Raw genomic sequence first — 22,756 nt, forward strand, 5'->3', positions numbered from 1 at the left:
CTGGAACAGAGAACACACCGAGAGCCTCAAGCATACGATGATCCTCAACCAGATACATCACACACACACACACACACACACACACACACACACACACACACACACACACACACACACACACACACACACACACACACACACACACACACACACACACACACACACACACACACACACACACACACACACACACACACACACACACACACACAGAAACTTTGTTACACACTGGAGGAACCTCCACACACATAAAGCACCTCACATACGCATGAAATACTTGACACCCAGAGCACGTTACATACGCAGAGAACCTGACACACACACACACACACACACACACACACACACACACACACACACACACACACACACACACACACACACACACACACACACACACACACACACACACACACACACACGAAGACACAAACAGACTGAAATAATGATATTCAGACACACAGACCACCACACACACACAAATCTAAACTGAAAATACCACAAACGAACTAGAATGGGTCTTGATTACACAAAACCACATCTGCATGGAACAACAACACACACATCGAAGAGACACAACCAGCCGCAACATGCCAGTGTGTGTATGTGTGTGTGTGTGTGTGTGTGTGTGTGGGACGCTGTGATGAGGAAACAGGTTGTCGACGATGACGTGTGTGTTCAGTCTGCAGCAGTGAAACGTGTGACTGTTGTTTATGACCTCACACAGCTGTGAGGATCTGATTGAGGACGATCTGATTGAAGACAGTCGGATTAAAGATAATCTGATTAAAGATGATCTGATTGTGCTGTTTGTGTTTTCTCAGTGTGGGTTTTTCCAAGAACATCAGACAGATTAGAGCTTTGTAGAAGACAAAAAAAGGTGAGCTGCTCCTTTAAGCTGTGCTCCGCTCTGCAGCACCTTCGCGTGTCTCCTCTCAGTGACCTTCCTCCTCCTCCTCCTCCGGGAGGCTGCAGCGCGGCAGCAGACACACGGACGCCGGGCAGGGACGTACCTGATGCGGCTGCAGCTCCTCTCGTCTCCGCGGAGCCTCCTCGTCCTCCGGCTGCTGCCCCGGATCTCCTCCTCTGCTCCTCCTCTGCTCCTCCTCAGCTCCTCTCCGCGTGATGCCACGCAGACGTCACTGCACGCCGCAGACATGCACGCTCGCACGCACACGCGATGTGCACGCGTGACGTCAGCAGCAAAGCAAAGAGACACGAAACCAGAAAAAAAAACAAAGAAGGAAAATTACCTGCAGGGGTAAAAACATTTCTACTGAGATACATTGAAAAAGTCATACATTTACAACAAACTCTTAAAAAAAAGATGAAAAGAAAATTATATTTATAAAGACTAAATCTACAAAAAGACAAAAAAAATAATTAAATAAAAACAGAAACGTCACAAAAATATCTGCAAATGCAAAACTTCCACACAACTGAAAAACAAAAGCAAAACACAAAATGATCAGAGATGAATGAAACAAACATGAACTGCTGCAAACTCCAAGGAGCTGGCTCTTCTCGGCGGTTGCTAGGCAACACAATCCAGGACGGACGAGACAAGTGAAGAGAGGAAAAAAATATAAAACAACCTCCAAACACATGAATGACATGAAAGACTGCAGAACAAGAAGAAAATACACACAAAACAACAAGAAAATATACAAAAAACATAAAATGAGCTTCTGTTGTCATTGTTAATGAGACGAAAGCAGAAAGATGAGCTGATAACTGTAAGTTTCTTCATTTGGAACAATTTAAAATTGTGGCGTCAGACAAGGCCCTTGCGCCAAAACTGGACCAAATACATAAATAAATAAATAAATAAATAAATAAATAAATAAATAAATATCATGCTGATGAACATGCAAGTTGGTTAGTACATTTATTAGTTGCTTGCATTGACTGTATACTACATTTATCGATATAAAATACTAATGATGAATATATTATTTATTGAAAATTTGCGAATCTGCTGATGAGAATATGAGCTTTATAAAAATAATAATCCAGTATGTATGGGGACTTTGTAATGATTACACATATTGCCGTAATATAAAACATGAAAGGCTTTCATTTATTTCTTTATTTGAGGGGGTGGGGCGGGGGGTTGTTATTTCGTGCTGCCGGTCTGTGGCGAATCTGCGGCTCCGGAGCGCTTCAGCGTCGCTTCGCTCCCATTGTGGCCGCAGAGGTCGCGTGTTTCCCGGCGCGTGCAGGTGAGTCTGCTCGCTCTTCTCCGTTAAGCTCTGTCAACCGGAGGGACCGTGGTCGCTGTTTGCACATCAGATTAATACGGTTAAAACACATTGGTGTAACAGCGGCTTCCTCTTCGGTAACATCACTCAAGGCAGATGCTTCCGGGTTTCATCACGCATAAAGTGCATTTTTAAATTAGTAGATGAGATTGTGGCGTCATAGGAAGACGCCGGAAGGTCTCGGTCACAGTTCTGCTGACTTTACATTGATCCGAGTGACTTTAAATCCGCGTAATACTGTTTATTCCTCCTGAACGCCGCTGTGTGTGATAACATTGAAGAGCCAAAATGGCGTGTGTTACAACACTCGAAGTGGGTACGGAAGCTCAAACAGTCCAAATTAGTAAAAAAGCGGAATTCCTTTTCTTTTTTTGAAACAGATAAAGCCCATGGGAATACAAGTGTGATATACTTTGATCTTTAAATTAAACGTATTAGCTATTAAAACAGTTTTAACCTTTAACATTGAAGTAGATATAAACAGCAGTGATCAGTTTCTCTTTGTGTAGTCTTATCCCGTCTTTGCTTGGTGTCTCGCAGCAGGACGTCGGCGGGGGGAGATGTTGGCACTGCGGTGCATCATGGGTGATCTCCGTGGAGGAGGACGCCTCCTGAGGAACCTCCACAGGACGCCGGTGTGTCCAGAGGGGCGGCAGGTCCAGCTGAGCAGGTCCCGCCCTCAGAGGACGCACACCCGGCTCCTGTCTGGCGGTCCGGGCTCGTCGGGCGCCAGACTGAAGCTGAGGGTGCGGCTGGCGGTCACGCTGCTGTTCGGCAGCGGGCTGATCGGCGCGTGGTGGTACGTCTACACGGAGAAGCAGCAGAAGCTGCAGCGGCAGCGCCTGGAGCAGCTGCGGCAGGTGGCGCTGGGCCAGGGCACCTTCAGCCTGCTGGACCACCGGGGGCGGCGGCGCACCAAGCAGGACTTCCTGGGCCGCTGGGTGCTGCTGTACTTCGGCTTCACGCACTGTCCCGACATCTGCCCCGACGAGCTGGACAAGATGAGCGCCGTGGTGGCGGCGCTGGACGGCGACGCCTCGCTGCCGCCGGTGCAGCCGCTCTTCATCACCGTGGACCCGGAGAGGGACGACGTGCCGGCGCTCGCCCGCTACGTCAAGGACTTCCACCCCCGCCTCGTCGGGCTGACGGGGACGCCCGAGGAGGTGAAACACGCGGGGCGGGACTACAGGGTGTACGCCAACCCCGGGCCGAAGGACGAGGACGGGGACTACATCGTGGACCACACCATCCTGATCTACCTGGTCAGTCCCGACGGACTCTTCCTGGATTACTACAACCGCATGAAGAGCCAGGAGCAGATCGTGGAGAGCGTCCGGAACCACATCAAGAACCACGTGGCGCTGAACCAGAGCCGCGCCGCGGTCTGACCCAGAACCGGCTCCGGAACGCCGCTGGAGTGTTTCTCTGTGAAATGAACTGATGAATAAATGAAAAACACCCAAACCGTTGAGGCGCCGCCTCCTCGCCGCTTTTCTCTGATCAGATCGGTTTCTGAGTTCATCTCTCTGGAAGGTGGGCGGGGTCAAAGCCAGACGTTTGCAGCACTGTCAACTCAAAGGGCGTTTCCTTCCAGCTTCTTCCTCAACAAATATCTTTAATTTGAATCATGTGATCATTAGCATTGCAGCTAATAATGCTAGGCTATTACTAGCTTACTCAGGAGAATATGAAACACTTCTTTAGCTTTTTATTGTCACAACCCTCTCTTTTAATAATATAACTTGTTTTCCATCCTGATTATTTTAGTCGTTCCAAGTTTCACCACAAAACAACTTTGAGAAAATCCATCAGAAAAAAACTTTACAGCATTTAATTAATTGACTTCACAATATAAAAATGAGTCAGTACATTTAAAAAAAGGCCAAAGTTTCCCTCAGCAGGATAAAAATATGATTGATGGAGGTTTTGATCAGGAGGCTGTCAGAGTTTTGAATCTGTCCGTCGCTCTGTCCGTGCTCAGCAGGGTCAAACCCATCGAGTCCAAACTGTCCTCCAGACCGACGGCGCTGTCGATCTCCACCGTGTAGTCGTTGGCCTGCACACAGAAAACACGTCCGCATCAGCAGCTGAAGGTGATCCTCCAGGCCACAGGGGGCGCCGTCGCAGCGCACTGTGAGAAGCTGCTGATCTGCAGTGGAAACTTTACTGCTACGTCCATGAACGAGAAAATCCTGCTGAATTTAACATTAAAAACTGTAGAAGTTTAAACTGAAAGAGGACCGAGGACTGAGCCCTGAGGAATGCCACACTGTGTGTGTGTGTGTGTGTGTGTGTGTGTGTGTGCGTGCGTGCGTGCGTGCGTGCGTGCGTGCGTGCGTGCGTGCGTGCGTGCGTGCGTGCGTGCGTGCGTGCGTGCGTGCGTGCGTGCCTCACCAGCTGCAGTGAAGACAGCAGGTACTTGCAGGCCTCATAGTTGTCCAAACCGTGAACGATGGAGGAGAAGGCCCTGCGGTGGCCGACGCTGCTCAGTGAGTCTACGATCCGTCCGCCGTACTCGTGGATGTCGAACACTGGCCGTTGCTCCTGGAAACAAACACACACGCGCACACACACACGGCGGTGGTGAGGGGAAGCCCCGCCCCCTCAGGCGTGCTCCGGTCTGAGGCGGTCCTCACCTGCAGGTCCAGCTCCGGGCGGATCTTGTCCTCCCAGTCTTTGACCCGTCGGGACAGAGACGTCTCCCGAGTGTAACCTCGACTGCTGACGACCAGCTGCTCCTGAACGCAGCGCAGAGACGACCGATCAGCCAATCAGCACAGTGCTTCAGGCTTCTCTGGAGAACCTGTTGAAACGTGGTGGACTCACCACTCTCAGCTTCACCAGGTCTTCATAGCTCAGCTCGTCTCTGAGGGGCTCTGCACACAAACAACAGTCACGTGTGTGTGTGTGTGTGTGTGTGTGTCTGTGTGTGTGTGTGTGTGTGTGTGTGTGTGTGTGTGTGTGTGTCCGAGATGATTCCTACCTGCTGAGACGACGTCGTTTCCTCCCAGCTCTGCGGGAACGTCGTCTGGAAAACCTTCGAGCTCTGCGTCGGACGCGTCGTCGTCTCCACCTGCGGATGTTAGAGGAAGATGCTTCACGTCAACGTTCTTATTGAAAAACCGCTGAACGAGAAGAAAAACAGAAACTGAACGAACTCAACTCGACAGAACTGCTGTGATCAGAAACGATATTCTGTGAATACGGTTGTTACCCAGCAGGTCGCAGCGGGCGGCCTCCACAGGCCCCTCCCCCTCCTGCTGTGGCCCCGCCTCCTCGGGCTGCAGGAGGGTCCTCCTCAGCTCCTCCTCAGAGATCACCACACCCTGACAGACGGAGAACCGATTTGTGTTCTCAGATTCAGACTGAAGTTTCGATCGGTTCAGGAAAACATCCCAACAGGTGCAGAAAAAAACACCCAGCGGCGTTTTCTCTGAGACGAAAGAGGAAGTGAGTCTTACGGTCTTCCTGTAAATCCTCCTCTGAGTCCTCAGCCTGTGCTTCATTGTGCTGACATACATGTAGTTCAGGTCTGAAACAGCACGAATGAACGAATGAATGAATGAATGAATGAATGAATGAATGAATGAATGAATGAATGAAAAACCATTTCTCTGTTTTAAAGGACAAAACATGATTTTAAACAAAGTGACTCCATGTTTGAAAAAGATGATCCTACAGCAGAAGATCTCATCCAAGAAGATCCAGTAGATAGAACGTGGATTTGGATTCATACACTTTATAAAAAAAAAAAAACCCAAAAAAACAAAACTATGATGTTGTTTGAATAACATGTAAATACTGTGGAAAAAATACTAAGTATTCAGGTATTTAAGTGATTTCAGCGTGTGTGTGTGTGTGTGTGTGTGTGTGTGTGTGTGTTACCTGTGAACTTGGGTCCATTTTTTAACTTGTGCTCAGACGGACAGACTGAAACAAACAAAACAAACGTCCACAGTCAAAAGAACGTGGTCTGGGATCTGAGGTGGGTCAAACAGCGGCCGGCGGCCCCTTACAGGTCCCTGTGAACCAGCTCCTGAAGTCCTGCAGCGCAGCTCGTCTCCGTTTCCTCTTCCCGCCGTCCTCCAGCCCGTCGGGAACCTTGTAACATTTCTCTGAAGAGAAACAAACCGTCGTTACTGAGCGAAACACACACACTCCAACTCCTCAGAGAGTAATCTGATTACCTGATTTGAAGGGTCTGTCCTCCTCGATGGTGGCGTATGGGTCGTGGAACGCCCAGACGTTCACCTGGAACACAAACGCAACATAAGAGAAACATGAAGGTGTTAAATGTGTGATAACACAGCAGATCTGTTGAAAGAATTCATGTTATGAGAAAAAAGTCTGCAGATGAAGGAGTAGAAGACGATCATACGTACAGCAGGAGGAGTCTCAGGCGCTGGTCTCTTGTCTGCTTCCACCTGCCGTCGCTCTCGAACCATCCGGCCCTCGCTCTGAGCCTGAAACACACCAAAGCTCCAGATTCAGTCCAAACCCGTGACAAGAGCGTCGTCTCTCCGGATCAGGATGAATGACTCCAACCTGCTGCCGGTCGATGTGCTCCTCCACCTCCAGCTCCATGTGGTTCTCCTCCAGAGGAGGGAAGCCGTCTGCGGCATCGTCTCCTCCACCTGCTGCTCCTCCTCCAAACTCACCCTCAGCCTCTGCTGAACAACAGCCGGGGCAGTTAGGAGGCATTCAAGTAGCAGAGTGGAAACATGAGACATGAATAAAGAGACGCTTTAACGGCTCTGCAGTGACAGCGACGCGAAATCACAGCGACAAGATCAACATGACATTAAAGCATCAGTAGTGACAGTAGACTGACGGGAAGGAGCGGTAACCTTGCTGCTGCTGCTGGAACTCATCGTTTTGAGGAAGATGAAGGTGAAGATCTGTGGAGCCAGCCGGTCTGTGCGTGAGCAGGATGAGATCCTCACGTGGGATGAAGAGGTTGATCCTGAAGTCCTTCTGACTGCAGACGATCTCTCCTTTCACACTATCAGACACACAGTGAGAGTCTGGGTCAGTCTGGCTGAACTAACCCGGCGGCGGCGGCGGCGGCGGCGCCGTGGAGGAACGCCCACCTGATGAGAGGCAGCTTCTGTTTCTCATGGGCTTCAGGAGGAATCAGACTCTCAGGAGGAAGAGGAATCACATCCACAGTCTGAAAACACACACAGACAGCAGATATAGATCAGTGTGAAATGGACTCACGCTGTCACAGAAAAACAAACTCACCGTGCCGGGGTCACACGTCTGGCTGCTTTCTGACACTTCCAGATCCAACGAGGTGAACTGAAGGAGAGAAGCAGAGCGGGTCAGGAAGGGAAACTCCGCTGAGAATCCGGTTCTAATGAAGGAACTGAGAAGAGCCTCGGCAGCAGAACCTCGGCCACGTCGTCCTCGTCGTTTCTCGCCGGTCCATCTCCGCCTGGTGTAGACGAGGCCTGTTTGTTGCGTCTGCAAGCAGAGAAGAAGCTCAGAACAAAGTCCCGGCCGCTCACTCTGTGTCACGACGTCTCCGTACTTTTTGTTTTTGTCGTTGATGTACTCCAGAGTCTGGTAGACCAGACTGTACAGCAGCTCCACCTGAAACACACAGACTATGTCACACGCTCGAAGACCTCGCAGTGTGTGAAACATCAAACAGCAGTCTGGTCCAGCTTTGGCTGCTGACTGACTCACCTTCTTGCTGTAGATGCAGGTGGAACCCTGAATGAGCAGAGCAGCTTCTGCAAAGTTCAGTCGGATTTTACCGCCGTCAAAGGTGATGCACATCTCATCCAGCTGCACACACAAAACCAGAAAGAAAAAAAAAGCAGGAAAAGGCGAAATTGTTTAGCTCCACAACTCTACATGAGACAAATGGGAATTCTCAAAGCACAAAGACAAAAATCTCGCCACACACTTCGAGAACTGCTGGGTTCGAGTCAGCTGCAGGTTGTTACCTCCTCTAAGTAGTCGTTGAGCTCGGACGCCACGTCGATCTCCCAGTTCTTGGTGAGCTCTCTGATTGGCTGCAGCAGGTGAGCGAACCTGCTCTCTGTGGACTCCATCATCATCACCGCTGCCCCGACACGACATCGGCCAGAAACATTTATTATTATCACACACACACACACACACACACACACACACACACACACACACACACACACACACACACACAACCATGGGAGAGGAGGTATATTGATAACTGACAGGTGAAAAAGTGTGGACAATGTATTAGGTTGATTCAACTAGATGTAGTTTATCTAACTGTCCAGAATGGGCCCTCTGGTGTCCCGGGTTTGGCCCACGGACCATATGTTTGGCAGAACAGACGAAAATGACAGAAAACATGAAGGAAACGTCCCTCCCGTCAGACAATAAATGACCATTTATAAAACAGTTACAGGGATGTACTGAAACAACGTAGTGTTCCACATTTGACTGCTAAAAACTGTTGTTTTGTTAATTTGTGTAAAATGTGCATTTTTATCTCAATCGCTGTTCAGTTTCCGTCACCTGACAGCTTAAGAAAACGACTGTCAGCCGCAGTGAACCAAACTGTTACGATCACAAGATAAAACTAATGCCTAAAATAGGCAGAAACCCGTACTTACTAGACGTCAGATATATAGAGTTTTATATCTCTTTTGAACTCCACAGTTGAATCGGTTTGTTTCTCGGATTGTACAGGAAAACTTAACCACATCATGGTTGCAGCTGTCAGGCCGAATGACTACAGACCGTCACATCGACTCGTCAAGATCATTGACTAAAACTCTACAGGATAAAAATAACAGAAAATGAAAAATTTGAGATAGAATTGTCAGGTTTCTGAACGCAGCCTGGTTCAGCCTCTGTACCGAGGTAGTGGAAGAAGGCGGCGAGGTTTAAAAACGGAATAAATCTAACACTTTGAAAACATTTATCTGGTAAAAATGCCGCTTCGCAATAAAACACACAGGTTAACCGAGACGTTGCTGGTCTGATTGTTTAATAAAGCTCAGAAAATCATAAACTCACCGGGAGATCTGATGCTATCTGTTTGTAGCTGTTAGCACAACACTTAAACCTCCCGCGCTAAATCTTCTTCTTCGCTTTCTCCATTTCCTGCGTCCTACTTCCTAATTCCGCCGCTGCTGCCCCCTGTTGGTGTCCTGGTGGAACGCGTGCCAATGGCCGGTAGGTGGCAGTGCTGCATTCTATTAAAATTAAAATTAAAATTAAAATTAAAATTAAAATTAAAATTAAAATTAAAATTAAAATTAAAATTAAAAAAATTGAATGCAAAAATTTTTAAAAATAAAACATTAAATTAACAAGAAGTTGGAATACCAATTTAATGAAAAAAGGAGGTTGTAAGCAAATTGATTAGTATACCTAATAAAAAAATGCTGAATAGTCCATCGTATCATTTCATAATGAGTGAAGTAGAAATTTGTTCTTGTGCTCCAAATGAGCATCAATATGTATTTTTAAGAATCTCCAAAACAAACAAACCGTCAAACCAAAAAAAAAAAAAAAAAAAAACATTCATTGGAAGGGAAAACATTGAAAAGGGATATTTGTGAGTTTTAACTCTCTCTCTCTCTCTCTCTCTCTCTCTCTCTCTCTCTCTCTCTCTCTCTCTCTCTCTCTCTCTGTGTGTGTGTGTGTGTGTGTGTGTGTGTGTGTGTGTGTGTGTGTGTGTGTTTGAGGTTGTGCCTGGGACTTCAGACAGCAGCTGTCTGTTGATGTGAAATTAAATTTCATGCAGATGGAAACATGATGAGATTTCCTCGGAGCACACACCGAAATTATTTCTCTTCATGCAACACAAAGATGCTGGAGACGGAGCGTGTTGTGTTCATGTGAACATGAATGAACCAGACTGGGATTCTCTCTAAATGAAATGCGGTATAAGCAACAACAACAAAACCACAAAAAGTTTTTCCACAATGTTGCTGATTTACTCAGTTTAGAACCATATATTACAGACATATTTGAAGTCAATAACCAGGTTCAGTGAAATTCCAACACCTCTTTCTCCTCTTCCTCAGTGTGAGAGGAAGGCCGTAATTAACGTCTCCGTGGAGGAGGAGGAAGGGGAGGAGGGGGAACATGATGGGGCAGCTGGAGCTAAAAATATTCCTCCTAAATTAACTCCGCCGGATCTCTAATCCAGGAGACGCACCACTCCTCCTCCTCTTCGTCATCGTCCTCCTCCTCCTCGGTGCAGTACAGGGTCTCTGACTCTTCAAAAAAAAAAAAAAGAAAAGGTTAAGAATTAAGTGCTCAGTCACACTGGAATATATAGAGAGATTAAATAGATTGAAGCTAATGCTGGTGTATTAGTCATCAACTAAAACCTATAACATTGGAAAATCAGACATTTATTACCACGTCATTAAAAGTGAAAGTCTGCTACGAGACGGACGGCATCATTTATTCACAGATACAGATTTCATTCAGAAAAATACAGACTCGAGTGAAGAATGGACAGTACTTTTAAAAATAAAATTGAATTTTTTTTGTCCTGTTTTTGACTTTAAGCCAACTTGTCCATGTTCTAATACAAAATAAATGAAAAAAAAATTAGTTTACCACTTCTATTAAACCCTCTTATTTTTTATTCGTTTTATTGCATGAACCTTTTCAGAAATGGAAGTTTGCACCTTCCTCCGGAGGGTTTTTCTGCTCCCATTTATAATAAACTGCAGTGTGAATCAACAGGTGAGCGCAAGCTGACAGTGTGTGTGTGTGTGTGTGTGTGTGTGTGTGTGAGTGTGTGTTCTTCTGGATGGTTTTCTGATCTCTGCCTGTCAGCTGTACGGCAGCGGTCCACGCTGTGGGGTCGTGACCCGCGGTCGGACTCTCTGATTGGCTGGAAACCCCCCGCCGCTCGCAGCCGAAGCCCGGAAAATGTGCCGCGCTCAGAAAACCCTCGGCCGCTCTGACTTTCACCCCAATTTTCCGGCTCTCAGCCGGCGGCCGTGTGATTGGACAGCGGCACGGCTCACTGGGTTCCCACAATCCACCGGGAGCGGCGTTAATGGATCATGAAACCGCCATCAGCTCCGTGAAGAAACACACGGCTCGGCCTGCGACACAACACACACATTCACACACAGAGCGGTGTGTGTGCGTGTGTGTGTGTGATGGGAAGAGGCATGCTGGGTAAACCTGTGATCATTTACCTGCTGCCAGAACGCCGACCGCACTGACCAGAGATCCAGGAACGCTGATTCTGTGAATCTCACGGCTTCCTTGGCTCTGAAACGCTCGAGTTTCGCCTCCCAGCTGCTGTGGATTCAGGCTAATGCTAATGCTAACAGGTAAAGCTAACGTTTAAATGTTGGCTAGCTTCTCTTTCCCTGGCCTGACAGTGGATTCTCCAGTACCCGGATCACATTTAGCTTCCATGCTGACAGTGAACTGTTCCCTGCATGCATTTGTTGTTTTCAATACGTTTAAAGAGCGACTACTAGTGGCCCAACATGGAAACTGCATCGATTTCAGGGTTTCTGAGGGAAAAGTTGTCATCTTATAATTAGAAGACCATCAAAACGAAGTGTTTCATGTGAAAAGCAGCATAAAAATCTGAAGCTTATCTGATATCTTCTGCAGCATTCTGAAGCAGGCTGGAAAGAGATTTGTGTTTACATGGCAACGTTTTGAAAATGCTGTAGTTTTCACGTAGCGGCCACCAGTGGGCGCTGCTGCTCGGCTCTCTCGGATCGCTGTTCTGAAGCTACCAAGTGAACGAGTCAAAGCCATCGGTTCTCCTGCGGGAGCAGAGGGACTCAGAGCGGAGGCGAGTCCGACGCCGCCTTCATCTGTCTCCATTACGGCGGCGCCGTGTCCCGCCCGGACAGGAGGAGGACAGGAGGAGGACAGGAGGAGGACAGGAGGAGGACGAGGGGCATCCCGCGTGACGGTGACCTGCGACAGAGGAGGGACGGGACGATGGGGGGAGGGGGGCGGAGTCCCAGAGGAGGTGACCATCTGAGCCTGGAGCTCAGCTGTGTCACGATGCCACCGCACATCTGGAGTCTCACACACACACACACACATACACACACACGCGCACACACACACACACATCTGGAGCCTTATAAAACAGCCTGTCTGTCACAACAAACAGCTGTTAGAGACACGATCCTCCTCCTCCTCGCCTCCTCCTCCTGTTCTCTGCTCAGCTCTGGACCAGAACCCGGAGGAACCCCTCTGTCAGCCTGCTGCAGGCTCCAGTGGGGGTTTTCACCCTGAGCTTTGCCTGCAGGACCGGACAGGACTGCGGACTGCCCTCTTTGACCCGCGGCTGCGTTAAACGCTGCGTTCAGCCTCTTACACAAGAAAACAGCTGCTGGCCGCAGATTTCCTCTGTTTGTTTGTCTGCTAAAAATAAAAAAGGTGCGAAGACTTTAAAAACAAACACTGAAAACAACACCGCCTCTAAACACGACCTCCGAGGCCATTTTCGTGTTTCCCCAACAGAAATGTTTTTACCCTCTGATTGTTTTTTTACCCTCTTTTATTTACATAACTAGAAACACCTAATTCCCTAAATTTAGATTTTAACAGCAGTAAGCCAGGCCTCGACTGACCTCTGACCTCTTCAGAGACGCTTCAGCTTCTTCTTCGGTTTGAGCGGTGGCGTTAGCTTCAAGGCTAACCCCGTTAGCTTTCAGGACAATACGTCCGGGAGGTTCAGGGGCGTCTCTCTCTTCATATCAGCAGAACAGCTGCGAACTCTGGAATCTTTGAGGCTGAAGCTAATTTTCGTTTCTCGTCTTTGACAAACATTCAGGACGAACCGCGACATGAAGCAGTTTATTCCTCCAAGGAGTTTTTTTTTTCCTCTGTTTGGGACGACCTTGTTGGCCTTTATCAGGGAAATGGAAGAGGACAAACCGGAAGCCTTCAGGCCGCCCGCCCGTACAGAGGGCCACGCCCGGAATCAATAAACAGGTCTCTCTCACACACACACACACACACACACACACACACACACACACACACACACACACACACACACACACACACACACACACACACACTCCGTCATGTGCCATCTTGCTTCCTCCGGTCCGATCGGTCCCTCCGGCAGGATTACGGAGCCGTTTGACTCACCGTTCAGAAGAAAACAGAGATAAGCAGCTTAACGTCCGGCTGCTCCTCACAGCCGTCCACAGCCGTCCTCCAGCGTCTCGGTGAGGGACCAGCGGGACGCTGGGGGGACGGCTGTGTCCTCTGGACTCGGGTCCGGCTGGAGACGTTATGTAAGAGCTCCTGTCGGAGGGATGGACGGATGAACTCTCGTATGGACGCGCCCCGGGGCGGCCGCCATAAAGACGCAGCACGACAACAGGACGCTTCTATATATACACACACACACACAAACACACACACACACACACACACACACACACACACACACACACACACACACACACACACACGCATTATCCGCACAGACACATACATTTTCCACATTTGGCCGCAGCCCGAGGCGTCCGCTGCACCACGGCGCTGCGGCGTCCTGACAGCGGCCCGACTCGGCGGACGTGGAGAAAAACACACTCATGTAGGAACGTTTGACTCTGAAGTTCAACAGAAACGATTCCGATTCGTCAGCTTGACTCTGGTTTCACTCACAGCTCCGTTTCAGGGTGGAGACGCTGTTGTTGTGCTTTTGTTCGTAAAGCTTTGGAAAAAGTCGCCCATCTGTTTACACAGAAACAGCAGAAACACTGATCGATGGAGTTTTCCACTAGTGGGCGCTGTTGTTTCTTATTGCAATGAAACCACACACACATTTTCCACTTATTTCAAAGTAAAAAAACCTTAAATTAAGTGAGAAATCTACTACAAGTGAGAGTTGTTTCGATTTAAAAAAAAAATCCAGTCAAACCTCTGACGAAGGGCAGACTCTTCTGCCGACTGGACAATTTCCCAATCCTCCCAGAAGCTCCTGAGTTGGTTTAACGAGGCGGCGGCTTGTTGTGTTTGCTGCGAGGAATCTGGAGCAATCGAACTCTTCCTGTACTGAGCAGCTGGTTTCAAGTCTCCACTGGTATTATTGATCATTCATGATCCGCAATGAGCTCCAGCTGTTTTCTTTTCAACATGTCCTCAATGAGGTCCTCATAGCCCGTCCCTCTACAGAGACACCTGTCTCTGGGGATTTCAGGGTGTCCCCTCATTACTGTACTTTTCTAACCGAATTGATCTTAAATCCAGTGGGTTGAGACGTTTTAACTGAGGATTAGTCAAAGAAAACTGCAGTGTATTTGTGATATTTCAGTTCAACAGCTTTAATATTGTGTGGGTTTTTTCCCACATTTTGAGTCTCTTTTGTAATAAATTGTGTTTCTTTTTTTTAAGTTTTGGAATTTTTTTTCTGTTTGGTTGCACAGATTTAATCATTTCAGATTTTTTTTCTGCCTGTTTTCTGTTTCCTCTTTATATGTTTCTTTTCAGTGTTTTTACTGGGATTCTACTTCTTTTCATAGAAAGTCAAATTTCTGTTTTTTCATATTCCTGGTTTTTTTGTGTCTATTGTGTTACTTCGTAGCCATTATGAACCATTTTTTTGGCGTCAGGTGATTTTGGAATCGCCCTCCATGAGATGTCATGTTCTGCTTAGTCGTCGTTTTCTTTGGGTTTTCTGCAGTTTCCCTGGAAGTCCACGGATTCCTGGGTGTGTCCGATCTCCCTGTCGCTGTCTGATGCAATGTGCTCAGCAGTAAATCTTGTGTGGGATCTGAAATGAGTCCCGGAAGCCACACACACACACACACACACACACACACACTCTCTCTCTCACACTCACAGGGAAGTGCGTTTGGTCCTGATGAATAAATGAAGTGAAGTGATTTAGCGGTGATGGAGGGTCTCTCACAGTGTGACGCAGCCAACTGGTCCCAGCTCGGGTTCTTTAATCAGGTCAGTCTCTTTTAATTACCGCCCGGCCTGCAGAGCTAATTAAACCTCCTCCGTCCCTCCGTCCATCCTCGCCGGTCCGACTCCATCTGACTATCGACCCACATTTAATGGCTCCGTTACACTTTCAGCGCCGCTGTGAAGGCTTCGGAGTCAAAGGTGACGACGGGCCGGACCCTCCTTCTTTTTCACTCGTTCATACAGTTCAGCTTCAACTCCAAAGTCACGTCTGCAGCCGCAATCCTACATCTTAAAACTCCACAACCTAAAGGAAACTGAAGAATATTTTTTTACCAGAAACCCAAAAGAATCTAAAAACCAACAAAAAAATAAAAATAAACAAATTTCAAATAAACTTTCTTTAGAGGGACTTTAGTAGGACCCGACAAAAAAATGTAAAGCTGAAAATAGAAGCAAAAAAAAATATAAAAATGAGCTAAAATAATTAAAAAACAGTAATAAAACAACAAAAAATCAGCTAAATCAACAGAAACAAGCAACAATAAAAAGAATGTACAAAAAGTGCAAAAATCAAAAGACACTAAAGGAAAATTAACAGCATTCACCAACAAAACAGAAATCCTCAATTATCTGAGGAAACTAAACCAACATGTTCATCCAGACCCCAGAAAGGAGAAATTTAACAACACCCTGAAGAAAATCAAATAAAATAACAGAAAAACCCAAAAAATAAAACTTAAACCAAAACAATAATAAAAAAGCTACAAAAACTAGAAACCAATGTATTCTGAAAAATAAGAAAATCTCACAAAAACCTTCAAAAAGCAAAGAAAATAACAGAAACCCACAAAAAACAAAAAAAAGTACAGCAACTGCAGAAAACAACAGAAAAGAAACAATTAAAACTAAAAACATTAACGATATCAATGAAAACACAAACAAAAATCTACCAAACTCACATAAAATCAATCGAAAACCATCAAAATCCAGCAAAAACTCAAAAAAGGTCAAAGTAATTTTACAAAATAAAGAAGAATATGTGATGATATTTATTTCATTGTTGTGTTATTTGAGATTCTGTGTCTGGTTTCAGGCTCGCTGTGTCTGATTGCTGCTCTCTGTCCTGATGTGTTTCACCGGTCTGAGTGTGTGATCGTCTTCACCTGCCCTCTTCGGTGTAAACTGGGCGTCTTCTGTTGGAGTCTCAGTCTGTCTCCAGATTTCAGTGGCTCAGCGATGGTCTCCAGGACTTTTGGTTCTTGGGGGGTGGATGGTGGTGGGAGGGGGTTGTGGGGGTTTGTGCTCCCAGTGAAGTGAGCTTCTGCTTCATCAAGCATGTCTGGCTTCTTGAGTCCTTCTCTCCTGATCAAACCTCAACAGAATAAGATCAAAACCCATCGACACTCGTACAAAGAGATACCAACAAAAAACCTAAGTCAACAAAAAATAGAATTTCATGCCTCGGCACCAGATTCATTTCTGAATGAGTCTCACAATCTGGGAAAGAAAAGAAAACCTTATCTAAACTGTAACGCCGTGAGGATGAAGAGCTTGAGCTGAGAGGAGCCACAGACTGTTAAGAGGAACTCTCTGTGGTGATGGAGGGTGATGAAGATGAATCCTCTGGGTTTTGTGATGGAGGGGCCAATCGGGGGGGATTTGTGGGAGCAGGCGTGCAGAAAGCTGATAGCTGGAGAAGCAAGGTGTCCCGGAATGAAACCCGACGCCTGACTGCAGATGCATCTGTTTCCAGCGGGAGGAGAGCGATGATGATGATGATGGTGATGGAAGTGGGGGATGAATGAACCTCCGGCTCAGGTTTACGGGCCAGGATGCTGCAGGTCACCGACACAGAGGAGCGGCGCCTGTCAGCCGGAGGTAAACATGAAGGATGAGAGAGGAGCAGCCGAATCTGCTGAAAGAAGCTGAATGAGGAAGCTTCTCCTCGTCTTCAGCTCCGAGTCTTCATCACTTTGTTCGTGTAAAGTCACACATTGCATCTTGAGGTCATGTTAATTCAGTTGTTTCTATACTGAGTTGAAACTTGAAGCTTTAACTTTTGTTTGATTTTAGTATATATTTTAAAACATTTAATGTGTGAACTCCATCGGATTTAATTTCTTTATTTCATTACAAGTTAAGATTTATTTTAATCTATTTGCTTGTTCTCATTCTGAGCTGCTGATGCATCAGCTTTACGTCTAAATTCAAACCTGAAGACAACATTTAAGTTATTCTATTGAAGCTAGAAAACACCCGCTTTCAAAGGTATTTTCATCTAAATGTATATAATTTGAGCTGCTAAAGCTGATTGTCAGCCTTTACTTCGACAATAAACTGCAGTGCACCAAAATGTGAAGTTTTTGTTTCATTCTGAGTGAAAGTTTACAGCTGGGATCAGCTCACAGTAACATAGAGCCTCACTGTGAATCAAAGCCTCCACTGAGAAACTTCAAAAGATACCACAATCTATATTCTGTGCTTAAGTTGTTGGTATATTGAATATTGACTTTTATGTTAAATACAAAGCAGATGACCATATTTAGAGAGATCTGCAGGGGCGAACGTGACTCTCCGTCCATAGTGAGCATCTTCATCACCACTATAGATTCTTTATCCATCGAATTAAAATGCTCTGCGGCTGCAGGAGGAGGTGAAACGCAGAGAAACGCTCCCGGTTCGGCCGTTAAAGAGGTCAAAATGCCGACTCAGTGGAGATTCACACCGACAGATACGTCCTCCTCTGTCACTTTGCTCCGGCCTCCAACACCGGACGCCACCGCTTTTTAATTGCATCCGTTCGTGGCGTCTCTGTGAAACTAATCTTAATTATGCGGAGGGATTCAGGTTCAGTCGAGCTTCACCAGCTAATCCAGTCGGAGCTGTGCTGGGCTTCGTACCGAGGACCACCCTCACGGTCTTGGAAGGAGCAGCTCAACACTTCTGCCAGAGGGAGAGAAGAAAATACAGGAAAAACTCACTGTTTCCATGAGTTGTCCTGTGATTTCTCTTTATGTTGACAGCTGTGTCTCATCGAGCTCCATGTTACCTTCTGTGTAAAAAAGCCCCGGGTTTGTATCACTTAACATGTTTCTATCTGCTGGTGTTCTTCAGGGTTTGGATCTGGGTCCTCTAATGTTTGATTCCTTCTCCTCTTACTCTTCCTGGAGTAAACATGATCTTAAAATTCACATTTGTTAAAGAAAAGTAATCAATAACGGTTGATTTAATTTGAATAATTTGCCTTGATTTAATGAATACTGTTTGTGGGGTAATGAGTATCACACCTGACTCCTGAAGCTCCTGCTTTTATATTATTGTTAAGCCAAACATGGCATGTGTATCAGGTGTCTCATACTTCAGTGTCTTTCTATCTGCTGGTGTTCCTCAGGGTTCAAGTTTCGGCCTTTTGTTCTTTGTCTCAATGTTTTCCTTTGCAGTGAAATTGAGTTAAAAGTCAGATGTTATGCAGATGATATTCAACTTTATGGTTTTGTTCACTTTAAGCTAATTTCATGTCGTCATCGGGCACATATTTTTAAGAAATATTCACAGGAATACTTCTACAGTTCTAAACTATTTCATTTTATTTTAACAATCATAAACTTAAAAACTGACAAAAACTTTCTGAGAGGCTTTTATGAAGCCCCTGCTAGAAACGGTGTTAACTCTTGTATAATATATTTTCTTCTGATTTGTTTTTTCAGTTCTTTACTCTTTGTGTGCTACTTTTTTTTTTTTTTTTTTTGCTTAGACAACACCTGGAATGTCGTTACTGTGGAACTGACAAAGGATTGTCTAATCTATCTATGCATGGCTCACTTCTGTAAACCTTTATATTTATTAGTGCTTGAACACTTCTGGTCAGATATGATCTGTGGAGTGAAAAACATAAAGAGGGTCAAGAGGATTCAGAAGAAGAATTTATGTACATTTCAGATGTTTCAGTGGCGATCGGCACTTCTCTGAGTTGGGACTGACACAGTAAACTAAACGTGAACTGAAACCTTCAGAACGTGACAGAGAGGAAGTGGAACGAGAGTCTGAACTCTCACTCATTATATCTGATCAGCTTGGTCGCTCGACGAGTCTTTAACGAGCTTCTGAAATGACCAACGTCATCATTATCTTCATCGTTCTGTTGGATTCGTCATGAGCAGATTAATAAACCTCCATTTCCTCATTCATCAGCCTGGCAGGCCTCCTCCTCCTCCTCCTCCTCCTCGGTGAGACACTTCATCGGAGTGAAGCTGCTCTGATCCTCCTCTTCTTCATCACTCTGAACTCCTCTCGTCTTCCTCGGCGTCCACAAACAATCAGTTTACAGCCTCGCCGCTACGTTCCCGTACGCTTCGCAGCAAACTTTGACTAATGATGCGTCGCCCTGCTGCACAGAAAGCAATAAAAGCCCCTGTTCTCACCTGCCATCCGTACAGTGTACATTTAAATCTCATTAAGATCTGCATAAACCCCGTAAAATATCCCTCAGTGTACTGAAACCATTTACTGCTCCCACAAATTTACATAAAAAGCTTCGTCTAATAAACACTTTAATGATTACTTTGTTCTCTGGTTTAATTCAGAGATGTGCTCCGGTTGTTTTCTTACTCCTCAGATCTTTCGAACCTTCAAACTGAACCCGAACTCTGAGCCATAAATTCCTCTACGCTTTACGCAAAGATGCAAAAGTCGAATTTAACACTGTGTGAAAGATTTAGCTGCAGCAAAATAATGGTAAAAGTCACACTGTGAACTGATGATGTTCAGCTTTATCTCTGCATGACCGGCCGGGAAATGACACCAGTGGCGGCCTCCGGAGCGTCACGGCTCCCAGTCCAGAGTCTCCTCAGAGCTTATCGTTTTAAAGTTGGTCGTCTGTCCGTACAAACACCTATCCGCCATTGGTACTGTAGCGTTCTGCTCCCTGTACATGTGTGTGGTTTCATTACACAAACAACCAACAGCGCCGACTGGTGGCCTGGCATGATAACGACCCCGAGTTCAACGTCTCGCTGACAACAGATTCATTTTCTGAAATGAAAACACAGAAATGATTGATGGTTGAAATGCTGTCACGTAAACAGCATTCGACGTCTACTGCTCTGGACAAACATTTATTCATTTTTTTATCTTATTAATATTATGGTCTGTGAAGTTCTCTGCTTTGCATCTTTGAATCTGCGACATCTAAACTTTGTGTGTGTCTGTGTGTGTCTGTGTGTGTGTGTGTGTGTGTGTGTGTGTGTGTGTGTGTGTGTGTTGTGCTGCCTCTTCTTTGAGTATTTTCTCCTCCTGATGACATCAGAGGGGAGAAAAAGGCGGATTAGAGACAAACGAGCTGTGTTTAGTGAGCCGGAACGACCTCCCGCCTCTCCTCCTTCAGACTCGCCGTATCCCAGCATGCCGAGCGGCGCTGACAGTGATGAAATGCAGCGGCATTAACACCCCCTCCCACCGCTTCCATGATTTACGCCCCCCCACCCCACCTCCTGCACTCCCTCTTATCTGTGTTTCTGCGGCTGCGAACACGATAAGGAAAAACAGCTTGTGAGTGAAATCAGCTCATCTGACTCGTCTTTCTTTAACGTTTCTTATTCACAGCGGCTGGATTAAAAAAAAAAAGATACAACTGGACTTTTTTTTCTATTTCCCACTGAAAAGCTTTCATTCATCCAGTTAGAAGCGAAACATCCATGAAGTTTTCAGCTCCTCTCTTCCCTCCGCTGCCCCCGGTTTGGCCTCATCTTGATTTACTGTCAAGTTCTGGATTAAAGTCTGAGAGCAAAAACCGACTTGAAAAGATGGAGATAAACTCAGAGTTAACTGGATTTCACTAAAGTGATGAAAACTGTTTTTCTTCTTTTATTGAGAGTGACTCAGTTCCTCAGTTTGCTTTTGTTTCATCTGGATGAGGAAAAACTTAAACAGGTTAAAAACAATTGGAATGAATGTGATGGGTTAGGGTTCTGAATATGAACTATGAAGTGTTTTTAAATCCTTCATTCCAAAGCTCAACGTTATTTTATGAATATGACGAAACACGAGACGATGGAACACAATTCGACAAACATAACAGGATGTGATGTAGAGTAACTTATCATAACATTTAAAGGTGCTGTAGGCAGGATTTTGCTAGTCAATGCTAATTTTTCTGTGTTTTCTTTGGATTAAATGTTAGCGTATCCATTGATAATCCTTTAGGAGTGTAGCATAACTGCACTACCACGAGGGCGCAGCGTTTCCATCTGTCTCTGTTCTGAGCTGAAAAGGAATCTCCACAGCTCCAGGTATCTTTGACCAATCAGAAGAGCCCCTGAGGCTCCAACCGTGATTGGTCGAGGGGCGTTCGTCACACGTTCTTGTGGGAGGGGCTTAACTTGCGTAAGGGCGTGATCTCAGAGAAAACAGGACAGGATTGGCTGTGCTGGGTTTCAAATCGCCATCTTAGATGGGTCAAATCGCCATCTTGCTTAGGTAAACCTAAGCAAGATGGCGGCGAAGCGGAATCCTGCCTACAGCACCTTTAATAACATCACGTTTCATATTGTAATGTTATGCAACAAATTACAAAGCGTCATATTGTGTCATTGTATCAAACTGTGTTTTATTCCATTGTATCATCATAAAATATCACATTACAATGAATCACGTTGTCATGTAGCACATTTGAATGGACTTTACTTTGTCATACTGTATTTAGTTACATTGTGTTGCATCAGATCAAATCATAAAAGTAACATATGTGTCATTTTGTATTAAATTATCTTATTAAAGTGTTTTGAATTGTAACGTGTATCATGAAGCAAAACTCTCACCGCAGTCAGCCGGGTCGAAGACCTTAACAGCTGATCTGAATATATCGATGTGGCGTTAATGCTGTGAGGCGTTCACTGACACCACAGTTACAAACGAGCCTCTGTTAGAATGATGCATTCACTGACCAGCAGCTGGGGAGCGTGAGCCCGTCCTGTTCACTCGCTGATGTTACACCTGCTTGACATGCAACACAAACACACACTCATGTTAGCATTCACCCCACTCTGTCTCACACACACACACTCACACACACTCACACTCACACACACACACACACACACATTGATTTCTTCATCCAAACTGTTGACACTCGCTCAGGATGAATCCTCATCGAACCAACGAGACGTGATGAAGGAGCAGCAGCCTCCTAATGACTGTTTGATGCAGTGCTTTGTTTCTCCTCTGAGCCTCCTCCACCGACACCGAGGAGGAGGAGGAGGAGGAGGAGGAGGAGGACGAGCAGGAGCCGCAGTAAAGTGTTGATTTAGGTGATGGATGGAGCGATAAAGAGGAGGGAATAAAAGGAGAAAGAGGAGCGGTGAAACGAGGCAGCTGGGCTGAAGGACGGCGGTTCAGGGTCTGAGTTCAGCAGTTTAACGCCGGCGGAGGGAACGCTTCCAAGGCCGGACGAGCCGAAACATCCAGCAGCGTTTTCTCACGGAACTTCAAACCAAAATGTGTGTTCACACTTCAGTGACAGAAATGCTGAAAACACGCACTTAGCATGTTAGCATGCCACGGAGACGCTGCATTTTTCTACAGTTTTCCTTTTCTTTTCGCAAATGATAGTTTTGATTTCA

The 22,756-nt window shown here is 46.0% G+C and overlaps 2 protein-coding genes across 4 annotated transcripts; one reads left to right on the forward strand and one right to left on the reverse strand.

Annotated features, from left to right (window-relative positions):
- The first annotated feature begins 2,137 nt into the window (after positions 1 to 2,137).
- sco2 (synthesis of cytochrome C oxidase 2) lies at positions 2,138 to 3,716 on the forward strand. Of its 2 annotated transcripts, none has more exons than XM_030113173.1 (2): positions 2,138 to 2,222; positions 2,802 to 3,716. In XM_030113173.1, exon 2 carries the CDS (start codon positions 2,822 to 2,824, stop codon positions 3,647 to 3,649), a length of 828 nt encoding a protein of 275 aa, XP_029969033.1. In that variant the 5' UTR covers positions 2,138 to 2,222; positions 2,802 to 2,821; the 3' UTR covers positions 3,650 to 3,716. The 2 variants fall into 2 exon arrangements, with proteins under 2 accessions (XP_029969033.1, XP_029969034.1); XM_030113174.1 differs by having other exon boundaries at positions 2,197 to 2,222; positions 2,805 to 3,716.
- A 317-nt stretch (positions 3,717 to 4,033) lies between these two features.
- On the reverse strand, positions 4,034 to 9,327 carry ncaph2 (non-SMC condensin II complex, subunit H2). Of its 2 annotated transcripts, none has more exons than XM_030113140.1 (20): positions 9,279 to 9,327; positions 8,216 to 8,334; positions 7,953 to 8,054; positions 7,795 to 7,856; positions 7,655 to 7,727; positions 7,506 to 7,562; positions 7,352 to 7,431; positions 7,109 to 7,263; positions 6,807 to 6,928; positions 6,644 to 6,724; positions 6,449 to 6,512; positions 6,278 to 6,376; positions 6,147 to 6,191; positions 5,723 to 5,793; positions 5,476 to 5,587; positions 5,245 to 5,334; positions 5,088 to 5,137; positions 4,898 to 4,999; positions 4,656 to 4,805; positions 4,034 to 4,317 (listed from the first exon to the last, which is right to left on the reverse strand). In XM_030113140.1, the coding sequence occupies exons 2-20, from the start codon at positions 8,327 to 8,329 to the stop codon at positions 4,192 to 4,194; spliced, it is 1,755 nt and encodes a 584-aa protein (XP_029969000.1). In that variant the 5' UTR covers positions 8,330 to 8,334; positions 9,279 to 9,327; the 3' UTR covers positions 4,034 to 4,191. The 2 variants fall into 2 exon arrangements, with proteins under 2 accessions (XP_029969000.1, XP_029968999.1); XM_030113139.1 differs by having other exon boundaries at positions 6,807 to 6,931.
- Between the last annotated feature and the right edge of the window lie 13,429 nt (positions 9,328 to 22,756).

This window comes from Salarias fasciatus, chromosome 17 (genome assembly GCF_902148845.1).
Source record: "Salarias fasciatus chromosome 17, fSalaFa1.1, whole genome shotgun sequence".
NCBI classification, from domain to species: domain Eukaryota; kingdom Metazoa; phylum Chordata; class Actinopteri; order Blenniiformes; family Blenniidae; genus Salarias; species Salarias fasciatus.